Raw genomic sequence first — 20,838 nt, 5'->3', positions numbered from 1 at the left:
TTTAATTATTTGGCATGGGGGCGGTGTACTTTGAATGTATGTGTACTTGTTAATATTATAGTCATTCCATTATCATTATGGTTACTATCAAATGGAATTGATGGATTCATTTGTGGTTATCATAATTTTGACGAAGAATATAACTTGGATGACAGAGGATGGAGTCAGCTGGTTGTAGGACGATGTATCAACAACAGAAGGTATGCAGACAATACCACTCTGTTGGCAGAAAGTAAAGAGGAATTGATGGGACTGCACTGCAAACAGTGAAGAAAGAAAGTGAAAAGGCTGGTCTTTATATCATACTAAAATACGCAATTCGATGTCTGTCTGTCTAACGATTTTTGACAACGATACATTCGGTCGTTACTTATCGAATCTCAATCACACTGAACAGGAGGACTATATAAAGGGTCATACAATGGAGGTTGTGCTTGAATTCATGAGACCACCATGTACATTGGAAGCAATTATGCGAAAACAGAAACTGTCATACTTCGGACACATCATGCATAAAGAAAATGAAAGTCTGAAGAAGTCAACTATGCTGGGCCAGGTTGAGGAAAGAAGAGGAAGAGGCAGACATTTCATGTGCTGGATGGATGGGGTAAAGGACGTAAGCACGCTGCTTCTGCCAGAACTTCAGATCGGGATGTTTGGAGAAATCTGATCATGAATGCCACTGGAAGTCAGACACTGGTTATAATAATTATGGTTGGAATAAGGTTTACTTCTGGTAGGTGTGTGGACCAGCATCTCTTAGCCTATACACCACCCATGTGTAAGTATGTCCAATTTTCTCCACATTTCCCTCAGGTGACTATTAACCAATGCTAGTGACCGTTAGGAATGGGGTTCGGCATTGAATAAAGGTCACGATTGGACCATAAGGGCATTGTGAACAATATCGCATGTCACACTTAAAACTATATGGCCCTGAATAAATCACATATGAAGCCACAAGTTAGAAGTTATAAACAATCCATGTACAGTCTACATAAAATATGATGGTGAGAAAAATTGCACAGGCAATGGGATACATCATCAATGTGTAAAGACGAATTTAAGCACCTTAACTAGCCAAGGGCCACTGCAGCCTAGCTAGCATCCTACGTAGAGGCCTAGCAAGTCGAGATGGATTGGATCCGTTACTCTATGGTGGACACAAAAAGCATAGAATTAGTCTAGTAGGAAGACTAGGTCCCCCTGCACCCCCCGGAGATATACTTCTAATCAGTGTTTCTAGATTGGAAAAAATGTGTAGAAAATGACTAGCTATGGCCCCAAGCTGAAAAAATGTCCCACATACCATTTTTATGCAAATTACTGCTGCAAATTTTATGCAAAATTATGCAAATTTTATGCAAATTTTTGATGAGGAGTAGAGTTGAGGGGTCTTTGAGGGCTTCATCGAGGTGCTCTCGGTTGCAAGACTGGGTCATTCTGAGAAGCACAGCAGGGTCAGAGATCATGATGTTCTCCTCCTCAGTGAATCTCTCCATCAACAGCCTCTCCATTGCCTCACACACTGTTTTGAGGCAAAAGAGGGACTTTGCGTAGGCCTTTCCACTGAGAACACCTTTGAGAGATCCACTTGTTACTAGTTGTGCCTCAAAGAGAATCTCTGCATATCCAGAACCACGCATCTTGTGTCCAGTGAGCATCCCGATGTAGTTCATGGATGTGTGGAAGGGTCCAATCGTTACTACATGACTAGCAAATTCATTTGGCCAGCGCCAGATGATGGGAAGGGCTTTCATGCAGACACCCAGATCAAATGTATTCAGGACCCATCTCTGACCCACCTCAGCAGTTGCTGCCTCGGAACGCTTCAGTAGCTCACGAACAACTGCGTTGTCTGTGATCGGTTGGTGGATAGGCGTGCAGTAGTCGACTGTTGATTTGCTGGGTGGGGGAGAACCAGTTGCAGAGGTGAAACCCCCTAGCCCAGGCACAGGCTGCAGGCCATTGCCATGCCATGCAGGCACCAGGCACAGACCGATCACAGACAACGCAGTTGTTCGTGAGCTACTGAAGCGTTCCGAGGCAGCAACTGCTGAGGTGGGTCAGAGATGGGTCCTGAATACATTTGATCTGGGTGTCTGCATGAAAGCCCTTCCCATCATCTGGCGCTGGCCAAATGAATTTGCTAGTCATGTAGTAACGATTGGACCCTTCCACACATCCATGAACTACATCGGGATGCTCACTGGACACAAGATGCGTGGTTCTGGATATGCAGAGATTCTCTTTGAGGCACAACTAGTAACAAGTGGATCTCTCAAAGGTGTTCTCAGTGGAAAGGCCTACGCAAAGTCCCTCTTTTGCCTCAAAACAGTGTGTGAGGCAATGGAGAGGCTGTTGATGGAGAGATTCACTGAGGAGGAGAACATCATGATCTCTGACCCTGCTGTGCTTCTCAGAATGACCCAGTCTTGCAACCGAGAGCACCTCGATGAAGCCCTCAAAGACCCCTCAACTCTACTCCTCATCAAAAATTTGCATAAAATTTGCATAATTTTGCATAAAATTTGCAGCAGTAATTTGCATAAAAATGGTATGTGGGACATTTTTTCAGCTTGGGGCCATAGCTAGTCATTTTCTACACATTTTTTCCAATCTAGAAACACTGATTAGAAGTATATCTCCGGGGGGTGCAGGGGGACCTAGTCTTCCTACTAGACTAAATAGGTGAGGGCGATACTACCGGAAGTAAGCTGTAACACGTGCCCTTTTGTGGTTTGTTTTCAACGTATCCAATCACGTGACTGTTGTCGCGGAGGGTGCACTAACCGGAAGTTACGTAGTTCCGCGGGTGCTCATGCCTCAAGGATGTCGGGCTTCCTCCAAATTTCTTTCAGTTAAAAATGTAACCATACATTGGACAAAATTTCCTGAATAGTTCGAAGTTAAAATATTTTTTACTTCCTCGAAGTGTGCCCGATGAAACAACGTAAGCTTTTTATACACCTTAACACGGAGTTCGTCAAAGGTAGAAAACCCCCTTGGGGAAGGGGCAAATGAATTTGCTACAATCTCCGTCATGTGACCCTAAGCACCTTGGCAAGTTCGCTTGAGATTGGATAAGTAACGACCAAATGTATCGCAGACATACAGACATACCAAATTGCGTATTTTAACGTGATGAGAAATGTTTGCCTTCTGGATACCCTGAGGCGCGTGCGATTTGCACTTCTGGAAGAAGAAGAGATTTCCCGAAGACTTCCGGTCGTTCGATTTGGACTCATCTCTTCTCGGAAGCTCTTCTGCCTCTTCCGTTCCGTTGTCCAGCAGAAGAAGCTGTTAGAAGAGGAAGAAGAAGAAGAGGCGGAAGTGGTGGTAGAGAAGAGGTTATACTTACGCAGCAAAACTTGCAAGTGAAAACATAATCTGCATATTTGCATCAACTTGTGATGTAGTGTCATCTTTGTCTAATTCTTCCATCATGAGCGCGAGTAATACGTGTTTGGCCGCCATCTTGCTTCTCTTCTGCCTGTTCGGCGCAAAGCAATCTTCCGGAAGAGGCTTCTGTCTTCGGAAGAGACCAAATCGCACGCGCCTCAGGTGTGATCTCATTGAAGGTCGGGAAACCCAGCTTGTCTATCTGATTCAATTTTATCACATGTCAGAGTCCATGATGTTACAATTGCGAGCAGCAGTTTTGTCAACACACAAAATGTTTTTTAGCCAAGGCTGCAGTGACAGAAAGAGTGATGGCTCAATTCTGTTGTTTACTCTGTTCCATGGAATTTTTATTTTATTTTATATTTTATACAAAGTCCAAGAACAATTATTGCCATTGGTAAGCAAGAACAAACAGACCGGGATACTACACATACCTGTCAAAGTATCTTGATATACTTAGGATAAACTGTATCATCAAGAACTCTGTTATGCAACACATACTTCCTAGCTCCTGAGTCCTGGGAATATTTAAATGCTTTTTTTAATGTTTTCTCCATTGCAGGGTGTGGATGATATAACAGGAGAACCGCTGACACAGCGAGAGGATGATCGTCCAAAGACTGTGGCAAGGCGGTTGGACTTGTATGCTGAGTGTACGAAACCAGTCATCGAATATTATACGTAGGTATAAATTGTATTTTCGTTTGAAGTATAAGGTTCATAACAGGGATGAACAATACAATATGGAAGATTTAAACAAGGGGAACAAGCAGGAAAATTATTTTTTGGGGGAGGGACGGGGGGATTGGGGGTAGAGGGAGAGTGGGTGGGATTGGGGCAAATGTGGAGGGGGTTGGTGAGAGGAGGGGGATGGACGTGGGGGTATAAAGTGCAGTGGGGAAGATACCTGGTCGCCTAGGTGAAACTGAGTTTGGGAAGGGGTGGGGTTGTGGGCGACTTGGGGTATTCGGGTGGGGGAAGGTCAAAGTGCAAAGCCATCCTGGGGGATTGGAAACACTTTTTTTCTTTTGTTTGGATACTAAGTCGAGGCTCGTGTAAGAGCTAACACATAGAACATATAATAAAGGGAGCAGGAGACAAGAGGAGAGAGAGAGGGAGAGGGAAGCACAACAACAGAACAGAACAGGGATATCGGGAGATCTGTGGAAGGGAGAGGCCTGGGGCAGGCAACACAAGATAAACAAATGAACACCACAAGGGCTTTCAGGAAAGAAAACGGAATTTGAAGGAGGTGGATTTGGGGTGGATTAACGGGGGTACAAAAGATCAAGGTTATGGATGGGGGAAGACAACAGATGGTGGTGAACAGCTGTTTTGAAGACCTGGGGGGGGGGGGGGGGAGTCGGATTGAAGAGAGTGTGGGAGTTTGTTACAGAGGTGGGGAATAAAAAGGAATGAAAGAGTGAAGGTGAGCAGCGAGTCTTTATTTTGGCAGTTTCACCAGAAGAGGGTTGCTGACAGACCTTGTGCGTCCTTCAGGAATATTTGCAGGACAGAGCACGGACAGAGCAGCGGGGTGCAAGGCTGTAGTGGAGTCGGTAGAAGACAAAAAGACCACCTACCTGCCAGCAGTGAGAGAGTGAAAGACCCTCAGAGTTAGCTTCATTCGCGGGAGATTCCAATGATTCTAAAAGCCTCGATTTCTACAGCGTGAAGCCAAGCTAGGTGTGAGGCAGGAGCACCAGCCCAGAGGGGAGAACAGTGCTACATCAAGCTGCGGATAAATGCTTTGTATGTGGTGAGGAGCTCAGAAGTGCCCAGAAAGGACTTTGCATGACGGAGGATGCCCAGTCGGCGACTGGCTTTGGAGGCCAGCTTGGAAATGTGGCTTTCCCAGGAAAGATCATGGCAGATTGTGAGACCCAAAAGCTTGAGTGACAGAACTTCTTCAAGAGGATTGATCAGAAAGTAGACGGGAGGGTTGTCCAGACGGTCTTTTCGGAGAGACAAAGTGAGAGTGTGAGATTTGTCAGGATTGAAAGACATGTTCAACTTGTTTGACCAGTTTGTGATAATGTCCAGGTCTGCAGAGAGTGACGAGGCTGCTGCCTGCCGATCTGAGGGTTGAGATATGGAGCAGCAGAGAGTGAAGTCATCAGCAAAAAGATGGAGAGAATTTTCCAGAGAGTCTGAGAGATCATTAATGAAGACCAGAAAAACCACAAGGCACAGGACACTGCCTTGAGGAACTCCAGCCTGGACAGGAAGGGGAGATGAGAGAATTCCATTTAGAGACACCAACTGTGACAGGAAAGGAAGTCCGCAAGCCATGCATGGAGATTTCCTTGGATACCATAAGAGGAAAGTTTGGAGAGCAGGGTAGGGGTGCCAGACCATATCGAAGGCACGAGATATGTCAAGGGAGATGGCTCTGATTTCCTGTCTGGCATTGAGGGCCTCCATCCATTGTTAAGACAGCAGAAGCAGCATGTTCAGACCTGGTCTGAATCCAAATTGATTATCCGAGATCAAGAAGCTTCTTTCTCCACATCAAGCTTCTTTTTCTATGTAATAATCTTTCTTTTCTTTTCTTTTATATTATTACTGGAATATAAGACCCGTCGCTTCGCTGATAGAAATACCAATCTTTGCTGCAATGGCTAATCTATGGGGGAAGAAAAAAAAACAGGATTCCTGGGAGATCCTGCTCTCCGTGCAGGGACAACCAACGTCACATGTTGGCATTTGCAGTTTTGACACGCGTGTCCCGTGTACCCATCAAAAAAAAAATCAATTTTTAAAATATTTTTGGATCACAAACATTCCTGGGAGTTACCCGAATCCACCGTAGTTCGACTTATTGAAATCCGTTAATCTGTTCTCAAGTCCAATTTCACTGAGCTCAGACACGACAGACAGACAGACAGACAGACAGACAGACAGATGGCTCCTTTTATAATATAGATATTTATCCTTTCAGAGCTAAAGGCCCAACTTTGCTTCTCCTAGTATTCACGGCCCATCATTGTGCTGAAAAACAGTTTACAATGATGTAGCGAACTATGCTTCGCCTGGGGGAGGGTGTCGGATCTTCTCTTCTCCATATTTTCTTCTTTTATTTTTACATATGTTATAACCGTTGGTTCAACTAAAGACGGGAACACGTCATCAATGTGCAATGACTTTATTTATAACAACTGAGAGAACAGAAAGAAAGTAGTGGATAGGTTTCCTAGAAAAAAAACATATGGAAGTACATAAGTGACAATCGCATAATTGTACAAGTTTCAACCATTGATTGGATTACTTCAAATGAGTTATCTGAATTCATGAAATCAATTCAAATGTACTGAGCATCAATCATTCCCACCACTCACCAGGATGATGGTTTACAGAGCTTTTAAATTCACACAGCCATAAGAGTTCAAACAGATCGCTTGTCTCTCCAGACATTCTGAACAATCAGAGCCTGCCCTGCACGTTCCTGGAACTCGAAGATGGCAGCGGACAAGAACTCTTTGACCGCATTGACCGACAATGCACCACCGAGCTCAACATTTTAATCCAAATTATTTTTCACGATCAAAATTAAGAGATCAATTAAATAGCTGCAGAACTTGAAAATTGACCAGACCACATTAATTATTCCAAACATCATTTGATGAGTCATTACATCCTTCACAACATTCTCCCCATGCCTTGGCAATACCATGGTGCTCACAAATAAATCATAGGTCACATGGTCTGGAAGCCATGTTGGATCAAAGGGGAAAAAATTTTTATTTCTCTGAAACAGCTGAACCTATCGAGGTGAAACTTTCCAAATATCATCTGGCGTGATTGCTGCATATAGTGTGAAAATGATGGTCTTATGTCACGTGGTTTGGTAGCTATCCTGAATAAAAAACGAACCTTATCCGATCATCACGAAATTTCACACACCTTATCACCGACCCAATTGGAGCCAGAGTGTGAGTTTATGATGTTATAGATCACGTGCTTGTGCAGCCATATTGGATAGGAGCTGATTGAGGGTATACGACAGTATAAATTGTATGTTGATTGGGGGTATAGATTGAAAATCTTCTTCTCTGAAACCGCTTAACCATTGAATGCGAAACTTTAACGAATTGATCAACTACCCACGGGAAATATAGTTTGATAAAGTGCCATCGTCGTTCACTGGGCTGGCAGCCATATTGGATCAAATAAAAAAACCTTTAAAAACAGAAGAGTTGGCTCACACCAAGTCCTTCTCAAGACTGTGGGTTAAGTATTGTATGAATACCATCTAGTTATCTCCGCCACCAAAGGTGGATGGAGGTTATGTTTCACCCCTGTCTGTTTGTCTGTCTGTTTGTCTGTCTGTTTGTCCGTTTGTTTGTGAACAAGATATCTCAAAAAGTTGTGGATGGATTCGGACGAAATTTGTCAAGGTAGCGTATGTGACAAGGACGAAATGATTAGATTTTGGTGAAGATCCGGATTCGGATCCGGATCCAGCTACTAGAAATTTTTAAGTGATCCTTCACCATTGGGAGATAGGGCCAAAAACGATACGTAGCCGGATATCTCAAAAGGTTATGGACGGATTTGGACGAAACTTTGTGGATCGGTTGGGAGTCTGCCAAGGATGATTCCATTCGATTTTGGTGAAGATCTGAATATGGATTCGGATATGAGAATTATTTAAATTTTAAGTACTTCTTCACCATTGAGAGATAGGGCTAAAATCAACATATAGCAGGATATCTCAAAAAGTTATGGACAGATTTGGACGAAACTTGGTGGACAGGTTGTGTGTCTGACAAGGAAGAATCGATTCAATTTTGGTGAATATCCAGATCCGGATCCGGATATTAGAATTTTTAAGTGATTCTTCACCATTGGGAGATAGAGCCAAAAACAATATATAGCAGGATATCTCAAAAAGTTGTGGACGGATGATTTTGATTAAATGTGATTCTGTATTGTGATTTTCTGGTCCACTCGAGGATACAAAACGTAAACTGTTCACCGGGCGGAGGTATGCAGAGAGCCGTTCACGATCAAAATTAACGATTTTGGATGGATTTGGACGAAACCAAAATTTGGATCGGAGGGGTGTAACTAACACTAGGGAGGTTAGGAAGCCTAACCCTAACAACTAACACCGAGTACAGTGTTACATAACTTATTTGTGAAATACATTTGAGGTGGTTTGAGCTGACTTTCATGATGATCATGTGATTCAATTACATAATTAGTTTGCCATTGATAATAATTAGTATTATTATTATTTTGATGTTTTTCAGCAAAGAAGGTATTCTGCATACATTTTCTGGCAGCCAGACAAACCAAATCTGGCCAGATGTGTTCAACTTCCTCAAAGACCACATCAAAACACTTCCTGATCAGCTTGAAGGACCACACAATGCATAATGCCCTCAAATACATTGATTACATCACAATGCATGGGCAGCATCAGCTTCTCTGGATCATTGCAATAATCAAGGGTTCTAAAATCATGCTTCCATTTGCTGTTGCCCATGGTGATATGATTGCCCTCCATCATGGAACACTATATGAATGATGGAACAATATATGCCTTACGTTTATTAGCAAGTTTGAAATGTTATAAACTGGAATTTTTAGTTCAAAATAATAAAATAAAATAAAATAATTACAAAGTCTCAGTCTTTCTATCTTGGTAATGCTGCTGTATTTAATCTACCATTACTACTACTACTACTACTACTACTACTACTACTACTACTACTACCACTACTACTACTACTACTACTACTACTACTACTACTACTACTACTACCACTACTGTTGTTGTACACTTGGTTTAATTTAAGAATCTTTCCTATAGACTCCTACATACAGTGCATTAGAGAAAGTATTCAGACCCCTTCACTTTTTTCACATTTTGTTATGTTGCAGCCTTATGCTGAAATCGTTTAAATTCATTTTTTCCCTCATCAATCCACACTCAATACCCCAAAATGACAAAGAGAAAACAGGATTTTAGAAAGTTTTGCAAATTTATTAAAAAGAAAAAACTGAAATATCACATTGACATAAGTATTCAGACCCTTTGCTATGACACTTGAAATTTAGCTCAGATGCCTCCCATTTCTCTTGATCATCTTTGAGATGTTTCTACACCTTGATTGGAGACCACCTGTGGTAAATTCAATTTATTGGACATGATTTGGAAAGGCACACACCTGTCCATATAAGGTCTCACAGCTGACGATGCATATCAGAGCAAAAACCAAGCCATGAGGTCGAAGGAACTGCCTGCAGAGCTCAGAGACGGGATTGTGTCGAAGCACAGAGCAGGGGAAGCCGACAAAAAAATTTCTGCTGCATTGAAGGTTCCCAAGAGCACAGTGACCTCCATAATTCTTAAATGGAAGAAGTTTGGAACAACCAGGACTCTTCCTAGAGCTGGCCGTCCGGCCAAACTGAGCAATCGGGGGAGAAGGGCCTTGGTAAGAGAGGTGACCAAGAACCCGATGGTCACTCTGGCTGAGCTCCAGAGATCCTGTGTGGAGATGGGAGAAACTTCCAGGACAACCATCACTGCAACACTCCACCGATCTGGGCTTTATGGCAGAGTGGCAGGACAGAAGCCAAACAGTTCAATCTTGGTTTCATCAAACCACAGAATCTTGTTTCTCACAGTCTGAGAGTCCTTTAGGTGCTTTTTTTCAACCTCCAAGCGGGCTTTCATGTGTCTTTCACAGAGGAGAGGCTTCCGTCTGGCATATATATATATATATACACAAAGAATTAAGTTAAGCACCCCCCCCGTTTTTTTACAACCTCGCACATTACAAGTTTGTTGTCGTCAAAACAGTGTAATATACCCATGATATTGCTATATTTTCTGGAGAAGTGATATTATGGTCACATAAAAACATAACAATCATGCCGTTTTCAATATTTTATTCTGAATAATTTAAGGTGAAATTTTTTGGGAATTTTAGGCATATTTTCACCTCAATTTAAGTATGGAGCTATAGGTCCATCACGGACAGTGTGGATGACGTTTATGTTTTCTAACGTACAGTCATTGTTCTGAGAAGACCTCTAGCGATCTTTGCGTCAATAACGTGTGTAGGACCCACGTGATCGGATCACTGACTCAACCCTACGTCTCATAGACCCTGTAAGCCGTCGTATGCGTTGCTGTGGCAGGTTGTTCCATTCCCGATGTAATGCACGTTCCAATTCATCCAGATTGGCTATTGGAGGGACCATCTTCGCAATTTGCCAATGTATACATATACACAAAGAATATATATTAGGGGGTGCTTAACTTAATTCTTTGTGTAGGGGTGCTTAACTTAATTCTTTGTGTATATATATATATATATGTATATATATATATGTATATATATATATGTATATATATATATATACACTACTGGTCAAAAGTTTTAGAACACCTCAATTTTTCCAGTTTATTCCAGGCCTGCCATATGAAAATATCCACGTACGCTCGGGTGGCGTGTGTTGTCCTACTGACCATCTATACCATCTAAAAAAACATTGACACATTGCTGTCATTGACTTGCGTGACAATTTGTGTGAGACTCAAAATTATCCGAATCACATCATACTCACGGTCGCTGTAATGGTGTCGATGAGATGATCAGCCAGATTCGCAGCTCTGCATTTTTCCGCAAGTATCATGCGGATGTTGGGTGGTAACCGTTGCAAAAACATCTCACTAAGGAGCGACTAGTCGAAGGTGGAATGTCGGTCGCCGAGAAGTTGCTGTTTATGACGCAGTAGCAGTCTGTGTAGGTCTTCAATCTCCTAAATTCTCAGTTGTAAGCAGATGTTGGTGTTGTTGTTGTATAGTCCCAGACAGTTCTCTCAAACAAGGCCGCGGCACAGAGACAGCCGATCGATCGCCCAGGAGCGACCCAGAGATCCCCCACATCCAGGATGGTGTACCCCCGCCTTCACAAAGTCAAGGCCATGACAGAGTTAGAGAAGAAGAGAGAAGAGGGAATGGACTGATCCGCACTCTCACAGTGACCGCGCTGCCCTGATGAATCCGGGCAGCATGGAAGAATGGCGAAGATTTGGCCCCAAAATTGTGCCGGGGGGTACAATCACCACGAAGAGGTGCACCCAATAGTTGTGGTTTAAAGGAGTTGTTGCAGGAGGTGTTGCTCAAAGGGTGGCCGTACACTTTAAATGCGGCCTTCAAAATCGTGTATGTGTTGTTTGTCGGAGGTTGCAGAAAAATGTCTCTCACCTCCATCACATATTCTGGTGATAAGGATTAAACTATGTAATTAAACCGAGTTTAAAGAGACCGTTTGGTGAACATCTTCCTGTGAGGAAGAGGAGTTGCTGAGTGTGCCTCAATGGTTAAGTTACTTTAGCAAAGGATGCATAATATTAAATAGGCAAAGCCTAGAAATGAACGAATAACCGGAGAAAACTACATAACTGAAAAATACACGACATGGCCAAAAGTATGTGGACACCGGAAACATCACGCCCGTATGTGCTCGTCGAACATCTCATTCCAAAATCATGGGCATTAATATGGAGTTGGTCCCCCCCCCCCCCCCCACCCCCCCTTTGCTGCTTTAACAGCCTCCACACTTCTGGGTCCTTTCCACTAGATGTTGGAACATTGCTGCGGGAATTTGCTTCCATTCAGTCACAAGAGCATTAGTGAGGTCAGGCACTGATGTTGGGCGATTAGGCCTGGCTCACAGTCGGCGTTCCAATTCATCCCAAAGGTGTTCGATGGGGTTGAAATCAGGGCTCTGTGCAGGCCAGTCAAGTTCTTCCACACCGATCTCGACAAACCATTTCTGTATGGACCTCATTTTGTGCATGGGGGCATTGTCATGCTGAAACAGGAAAGGGCCTTCAACAAACTGTTGCCACAAATTTGGAAGCACACAATCGTCTAGAATGTCATTGTATGTTGTAGCGTTAAGATTTCCCTTCACTGGAACTAAGGGGACTAGCCCGAACCATGAAAAACAGCCCCAGAACATTATTCCTCCTCCACCAAATTTTACAGATAGCACTATGCATTTGGGCAGGTAGCGTTCTCCTGGCATCTGCCAAACCCAGATTCGTCCGCCGGACTGCCAGATGGTGGAGTGTGATTCATCACTCCAGAGAACACGTTTCCACTGCTCCCGAGTCCAATGGCGGCGAGCTTTAAACCACTCCAGCCCAAGCTTGGCATTGCGCATGGTGATCTTCACCTCGTGTGTGGTTGCTCGGCCATGGAAACCCATTTCATGAAGCTCCCACTGAACCGTTATTCTGCTGACGTTGCTTCCAGAGGCAGTTTGTAACTCGGTAGTGAGTGTTGCAACTGAGGACAGACGATATTTACACGCTATGCGCGTCAGCACTCGGCGGTCTCATTCTATGAACTTGTGTGGCCTACCACTTCGCGGCTGAGCTGTTGTTGCTCCTAGACATTTCCACTTCACAATAACAACACTTACAGTTGACCAGGGCAGCTCTAGCAGGGCGGAAATTTGACGAATTGACTTGTTGGAAAGGTGGCATCCCATGGCGGTGATACGTTGAAAGTCACTGAGCTCTTCAGTATGGCCCATTGTACTGCCAATGTTTGTCTATGGAGATTGCTTGGCTGTGTGCTTGATTATATATACCTGTCAGCAATGGGTGTGGCTGAAACAGCCGAATCCATTAATTAGGAGTGTCCGCATACTTTTGGCCATGTAGTGTATGTACAGGAATATTTTACAGTATCGGCTCAAGCGTGCATTAAATGCAAACTATTTTTTTTATCTCTGGTTTGTTATCCCAGTTGCCTTTATTGGTTTCTAGTCGAGAAAAGATAATAATATCAGTAAATGAAAATTGTTCTCATGCCTCTGCCGACGAGGTTGCCGTAGGCATTATATTTTCAGGTTGTCCGTCCGTCCGTCTGTGATAGGTTTTCGTTACCATAATAACTTGAGAACGGCTGAAGGGATCTTAATCAAACCTGGTGCAGATATGTATAATGAGGTAAAGATTAACTGATTAGATTTTAGGGTCACGAGGTCAAGGGCTAAAGGTCAGAGGTCATGTTAGGTAAAAATCCTGTTACCGTGATAACTTGTGAACCAATGAGGCGGTATGCTGCTTGTAGGTGTAGGTAGTTGCACAGTCTCTGTGGGATGCTGCTTGTAGGTGTAGGTAGTTGCACAGTCGCTGTGGTATGCTGCTTGTTGGTGTAGGTAGTTGCACAGTCGCTGTGGTATGCTGCTTGTATGTGTACGTAGTTGCACAGTCGCTGTGGCATGCTGCTTGTTGGTGTAGGTAGTTGCACATTCGCTGTGGTATGCTGCTTGTATGTGTAGGTAGTTGCACAGTCGCTGTGGTATGCTGCTTGTTGGTGTAGGTAGTTGCACAGTCGCTGTGGTATGCTGCTTGTATGTGTACGTAGTTGCACAGTCGCTGTGGCATGCTGCTTGTTGGTGTAGGTAGTTGCACATTCGCTGTGGTATGCTGCTTGTATGTGTAGGTAGTTGCACAGTCGCTGTGGTATGCTGCTTGTATGTGTAGGTAGTTGCACATTCGCTGTGGTATGCTGCTTGTATGTGTAGGTAGTTGCAGTGTCGCTGTGGTATGCTGCTTGTTGGTGTAGGTAGTTGCACAGTCGCTGTGGTATGCTCCTTGTATGTGTAGGTTGTTGCACAGTCGCTGTGGTATGCTGCTTGTAGGTGTACGTAGTTGCACAGTCTCTGTGGTATGCTGCTTGTAGGTGTAGGTAGTTGCACAGTCTCTGTGGTATGCTGCTTGAAGGTGTAGGTAGTTGCACAGTCTCTGTGGTATGCTGCTTGTAGGTGTACATAGTTGCACAGTCGCTGTGGTATACTGCTTGTAGGTGTAGGTAGTTGCACAGTCTCTGTGGTATGCTGCTTGTAGGTGTAGGTAGTTGCACAGTCTCTGTGGGATGCTGCTTGTCGGTGAACATAGTTGCACAGTCGCTGTGGTATGCTGCTTGTAGGTGTAGGTCGTTGCACAGTCTCTGTGGTATGCTGCTTGTAGGTGAAGGTAGTTGCACAGTCTCTGTGGTATTCTGCTTGGAGGTGTACATAGTTGCACAGTCGCTGTGGTATGCTGCTTGTAGGTGTAGGTAGTTGCACAGTCGCTGTGGTATGCTGCTTGTAGGTGTAGGTAGTTGCACTGTCGCTGTGGTATGCTGCTTGTAGGTGTATATAGTTGCACAGTCCCTGTGGTATGCTGCTTGTAGGTGTAGGTAGTTGCACAGTCTCTGTGGTATACTGCTTGTAGGTGTAGGTAGTTGCACAGTCTCTGTGGTATGCTGCTTGTAGGTGTAGGTAGTTGCAGTCCCTGTGGGATGCTGCTTGTAGGTGTATGTAGTTGGACAGTCGCTGTGGTATGCTGCTTGTTGGGGTAGGTAGTTGCACATTCGCTTTGGTATGCTGCTTGTATGTGTAGGTAGTTGCTCAGTCGCTGTGGTATGCTGCTTGTATGTGTAGGTAGTTTCACAGTGTCTGTGGGATGCTGCTTGGAGGTGTGTGTAGTTGTACAGTCTCTGTGTTATGCTGCTTGTATGTGTAGGTAGTTGTACAGTCGCTGTGGTATGCTGCTTGTATGTGTAGGTAGTTTCACAGTGTCTGTGGTACGCTGCTTGGAGGTGTGTGTAGTTGCACAGTCACTGTGGGATGCTGCTTGGAGGTGTCGGTAGTTGGACAGTTTTTGTGGGATGCTGCTTGGAGGTGTAGGTAGTTGCACAGTCTCTGTGGGATGCTGCTTGGAGGTGTAGGTAGTTGCACAGTCTCTGTGGGATGCTGCTTGGAGGTGTAGGTAGTTGGACAGTTTTTGTGATTTGGTGTTTGGAGATGTAGGTAGTTGGACAGTTTTTGTGGGATGCTGCTTGGAGGTGTGTGTAGTTGCACAGTCTCTGTGGGATGCTGCTTGGAGTGTAGGTAGTTGGACAGTTTTTGTGATTTGGTGTTTGGAGATGTAGGTAGTTGGACAGTTTTTGGTGTTTGGAGATGTAGGTAGTTGGACTGTCGCTGGTATTGTAAAGTCATATCTGGATTTTGATCAAGTTTTATTTCTCAGGTGATATGATTGTTGCCTGCCCTTGCCTTCTCTCAGCTACAACACCTTTTATTATCTCTGGGCATGCATGGTGAGGGCTTTGGTCAGTTTGCTGTTTGGAAATGTTCACCCAGATTCGAACATGGCAGCAGGTCGCATGTAAAACTAGACCGGCACTCGGTAGAGCGCATACCCCTGCCAGGCTGAACAGTTTACGTTTTGTATCCACTGACAGGTCGGATCTGGACCTGGACCTGAACTCAAAGCTAATCGGCTTGTTCTTGTCACTTACCAAACTCATCCACCAAGTTTTGTCATAAATCATCCACACCTTTTTGAAATATGATGCTGCATATCTTTTGGTCCAATCACTCAATGGTGAAGAATCACTTAAAATTTTCAAAAATTCTCGTATCCGGATTCGTATCTTCACCAAAATCGAATCGATTCGACTTCATCACACACTCAACCTGTCCACAATTTTTTGTCCGAATCTGGCCACAAACTTTTGAGATATCCTGTTCACAAACAGATACAGACCTCCATCCACCTTCGATGGCAGAGGTAGAAAGTCCTAGCGAGGGTGTGCAACCAAGAAACTCATTTTGCAATAAATGTTCGTTTCCCATTAATCGTACACTTTCTAAAATCAAATCTCACCCCTCTCCTCCAAATCTTCCCCATAACCCCTCCCCTCCAAATCTTCCCCATCACCCATCCCTTTCAAATCTTCCCCCTTTCCCCTCCCCTCCTAATCCTCCCCATCACCCATCCCTTTCAAATCTCCCCCCTTGCCCCCTCCCTCCTAAACTACCCCCTCACCCCCCCCCCTCCAAGACTCCCCCTCACCCCTCCCCTCCTAGACTCCTCCCTCACCCCTCCCCTCCAAATCTCCCCCATATCCCATCCCTTTCAAATCCCTCCCCTTGTCCCTTCCCTCCCAAACTCCCCCCTCGCCCCTCCCCTTCAAATCTCCCCACCCTCATTTCTTCTCAATTTCCGCCCTCTCACTCCCCCTCCTCAAAGCGTCCTCCCCGATTCTTCCCCCTTCCAACTCTCACCTCCATCTCCCCCAACCTTCTGCCTCGCTCTTCCCCCTCCTCAAATAACACCTCATTGTGCCTCACCCAATCACCATCAAACCTTTTGTCCGCCCCATCCTTCCCTTTCTCCGAGCTATTCTGAAATCTCTGACACACCTTCAACAGCTCTCCCTACCTCTTCCACCTCTTCCACATCTTACCCTGCCCCTCCTCCCCCCTGTTCTGTATCCGATGCTCCCCCTTCCTCTTCATTAACGGTATGGACCTCAAACATCCGGGATCTTCGTTCAAACTTAACTGATCTCTCCATACAGGTTGCTTCTGTCAAACCAGACATGATCTGCTTAACAGAAACTTTCCTCCTTCATGATGTCTCTGATTCCTTAGTATCTCTCCCGGGTTACTCCCTCCTCCGGTATGATAGACCTGAGCCTCGTCCTGGAGGTGGGGTTGCTATCTTTATCAAAAACTCTCTTCCTCACTCGCCCTGCACTGTACTCTCTCCACCTCACCCCCAGGAATACCTCTGGCTACGGCTTCCCCTTTGCTCCCACCTCTTGTTCATATGTGTGTTGTACCGTCCACCAAACAGTGATGACTCCATCTACATCTCGCTGTCTGATAATATGGACCAACTTCTATCTACTCATCCCAACTCTCTCTTCCTCATATGTGGTGATTTCAACTGTCATCATGCCAGTTGGCTGGGTGTGGGTACCTCCCTCACCAGCCATGGCTCCTCAGCAAAGGACGTCTGCGACTCACTGGGACTGACACAATCTGTCAATTTCCCGACCCGGATCTCAGTCAACGGAGCATCTTCTCTTCTCGACTTGGTTATGACTAACATCCCTGAAAATGTCTGCTGCTCTTCTTCTGCACCAATCGGATCATCTGATCATGTCCTTGTTAAAGTGGACATCTCTCTGACCATTCTCAGGGAGCCTGCTCAGCGTCGACGAGTCTGGCATTTCACTCAGGCCAACTGGCACGGTCTTCAAGCAGCCATCAATCATCTGGACTGGTCTCCCATCTCTACCACCTCTGACATCAACTCATCCTGGGAATTCTTCCAAAGTAAATTGCTCTCCCTCATGCACAGATTTATCCCATCTCGTCTTCAGTTGTCATACCCTTCCTCCCGTCCATGGTACACGGAATCTTGTGGTGAGGCTGTTGCCCAGAAACAACTTGCCTTCGTCTCCTGGAAAGCAAATCCAACGGAAGGAAATCTCATTTCCTTTCACAAAGCCCGAAACAAGTGTGTGTCCACCCTCATGAGAGCCAGGAAACAATATCTCTCCGTTCTCAAGACCGAACTCTCTTATCTGTCTCCCTCTTCCAAAACCTGGTGGTGTCTGGTCAAATCCGTTTCTGGTGTTTGTTCCCCCTCCATCCCCTCCCTTACCTCAAACGGCTACACAGCTGACTCCGCACGTGAAAAAGCTGAATGCCTCAACTCTGTGTTTGCCTCTAAATCTTGTGTCCCAAACCCATCCCTCTCTGTACCCACCGTACCCAGTCGTACCCAGCTGCTCCTGGACTCTGTGTCCTTTCCTCCTGACAAGGTGGAAAAGTTTATGTCAACCCTCGACTCTGATTCTGCAACTGGACCCGACGGCATCAGCCCACGGGTCCTAAAATCCTGCTCTGCCGCTCTATCTCACCTTCTCTCTGTTCTCTTCACCCTCTCTTTTGCTCAAGGTCAACTGCCATCTGCTTGGAAATCGGCCAACATCACCGCTTTGCACAAAAAAGGTGCAAAAACAGATCCTAGCAACGACAGACCAATCAGCCTTCTCCCAATTATCAGCAAAGTCATGGAATCCATCATTGCTTCGGATATGAAATCTTTCCTCTTCTCCAATGGCTTGATCTCTGAGCATCAATTTGGTTTCAGACCAGGTCACTCTACTCTGGACATGCTGCTTCTGCTGTCTCAACAATGGATGGAGGTCCTCAATGCCAAACAGGAAATTAGAGCTGTCTCCCTCGACATATCACGTGCCTTCGATACGGTCTGGCACCCCGCTCTGCTCACCAAACTCTCCTCCTTTGGTATCCATGGAAATCTCCACGCATGGCTGGCTGACTTCCTCTCTAGTCGTCGTCAACGTGTGGCCCTGAATGGGGTTCTCTCATCTCCTCTTCCTGTTCAGGCTGGAGTGCCCCAAGGCAGTGTTCTGGGCCCTGTGCTTTTTCTGGTCTTCATCAATGATCTCTCTGACTCTCTTGAAAATCCTCTCTATCTTTTTGCTGATGACTCCACTCTCTGCCGCTCCAATTCCTCTTCCCTCAGATCGGCAGTCTGCAGCCTCCTCACTCTCTGAAGACTTGGACAAAATCACAGACTGGTCAAACAAGTGGAACATGTCTTTCAATCCTGACAAATCCCACACTCGTACTATGTCTCTCCGAAAAGATCGACTGGACAACCCTCCCATCTACTTTCTCAACAATCCTCTCCAAGAAGTTCTGTCGCTCAAGCTTTTGGGTCTCACTATCTGCCATGATCTTTCTTTGGAAAACCACATTTCCAAGCTGGCCTCCAAAGCCAGTCGCCGACTGGGCATCCTCCGTCGTGCGAAGTCCTTCCTCGGCACACCTGAGCTCCTCACCACATACAAGGCTTTCATCCGCAGCTCAATGGAATACTGTTCTCCCCTATGGGTCGGTGCTCTTGCCTCACACCTAGCTCGGCTTCACGCTGTTGAAACCAAAGCTTTCAGAATTATTGGAATCTCCCGTGATGAAGCTATCTCTGAGGGCCTTTCACTCACTCACCGCAGGCAGGTAGGTGGTCTTTCTGTCTTCTACCGACTCCTCTCCGGCCTTGCACCCCCAGCTCTCTCTGTGCTCTGTCCTCCAAATATTCCTACAGGTCGCATAAGATCTGCCAGCAACCCTCTGATGGTTAAACTGCCGAAATCTCGGCTCTCTGCTCACCTTCACTCTTTCATTCCTCTTTTCTCCCGCCTCTGGAACAAACTCCCTCACTCCCTTCAATCCCACTCCTCCCTCCAGGTCTTTAAAACAGCTGTTCACCACCATCTCTTATCTTCCCCCATCCAAAACCTTGATCTTTTCTACCCCCGTTAATTCACCCCAGATCCACCTTGTTTGAAATTCCAACTTCTTTCCTGGAAGTCCTGGCCGTGTCCATATGTTTTGTACCTCTCCCCCCCCCCCCCCCCCTTCCCATGCCCTCCCCCAAAGCCCTCGCCCTCTCTCAGATCTCTCGATGTCTCCATGTCTCTCGGTCCCTGCTCTCAAATGTTGTGATTGTGTCCTTCCCCCTCTGTCCCCATCTTGTCTACCGCTCCCGATGTTATATGTTTTTGTGTCGGTTTGTCTTTCTGTGTGATTAATGTTCGCTCTTTCACGAGCCTCGATCTTGCAAACAAAAAAAAAAAAAAAAAAAAAATACAGACCTCCATCCACCTTCGATGGCAGAGGTAGAAAGTCCAAGCGAGGGTGTGCAACCATTGATTGCTCTTTCTCGTTCTGTATGTTTTTGAACGGATAGAAATGTGTTTATCCAAAATGGTTGATGAAAAGTATTCGATGGACCACACGACCCTGGATCACAGCTCAACGTTGGTGGGTGGGCATCGCGAAAATGCACCCTTCCCTTAGCTGGCTCACCCGAGAAGGTTCAGTGAAGCTGCCTCTGCTCAACCCCTACCCCATCTCACAGGATGTAAGGAGGAGTATGACCCGGAGGGAACTCTGCAGACGTGTGAAGTCACATGAGATCACCAGCCAAGGGAAGGGAAGAGATGGCCCCCAGTGCCACGATCCACCACCATGAGAACAATACCCCTTGCCCTCAACATATCCACTGACCTTGGTCGTTGTGCTCACCCCAACCACTGACGGGAACCTCAAGAACCCATAAAATTCATGCTGGACCAAAGAGTAAAACTTCAAGAAAGGAATCCAGCAATTTAGAGAACACGACCCTGCACGTGATCCACTCTCACCCTCATGGATCTTTCGGTCCTACAATCGCCGGTCGAGACCTACCAAATCGCCCAAACGTCCAAACTCTATTCAAACATGACGGTCGGATCGACTAAAGGAACCCGCTTCGCTTTCCGTCTTGTGCGCAAGTGGTCAGGAGTACGCTGGCCCATCAAATGCAGACTGAATTCACGAGAACGGCACTCAGTATAGAGCATACCTCTGCCAGGTGGATAGTTTACGTTTTGTATCCCAGAGTAGACCAGAAAATCACAACACAGAATCACATTTAATCAAAATCATCCGTCCACAACTTTTTGAGATTTCCTGCTGTATCGTTTTTCCCATTAATCGTTTTTGTCGTTTTTGGCAAATCGTTTGTGAAACAAAATCGTTT

General features: G+C 45.4%; 1 protein-coding gene across 2 annotated transcripts in view; it reads left to right on the top strand.

Annotated features, from left to right (window-relative positions):
• AK3 (adenylate kinase 3) overlaps nt 1–9,041 on the top strand; it is a 64,245-nt gene extending 55,204 nt beyond the window's left edge. For both annotated transcript variants that reach the window (XM_068105205.2, XM_068105204.2), the window contains 2 exons: nt 3,968–4,086; nt 8,661–9,041. In XM_068105205.2, the coding sequence (XP_067961306.1) occupies nt 3,968–4,086; nt 8,661–8,787 (246 nt within the window). In that variant the 3' untranslated portion in view covers nt 8,788–9,041. The remainder of the gene's footprint in view (nt 1–3,967; nt 4,087–8,660) is intronic.
• Nucleotides 9,042–20,838: the final 11,797 nt, after the last annotated feature.

This window comes from Myxine glutinosa, chromosome 1 (genome assembly GCF_964187855.1).
Source record: "Myxine glutinosa chromosome 1, kmMyxGlut1.1, whole genome shotgun sequence".
In the NCBI taxonomy this organism is placed as follows: domain Eukaryota; kingdom Metazoa; phylum Chordata; class Myxini; order Myxiniformes; family Myxinidae; genus Myxine; species Myxine glutinosa.
Note: the sequence above shows the minus strand (reverse complement) of the source record. Positions and strands in the feature narration are given on the sequence as shown.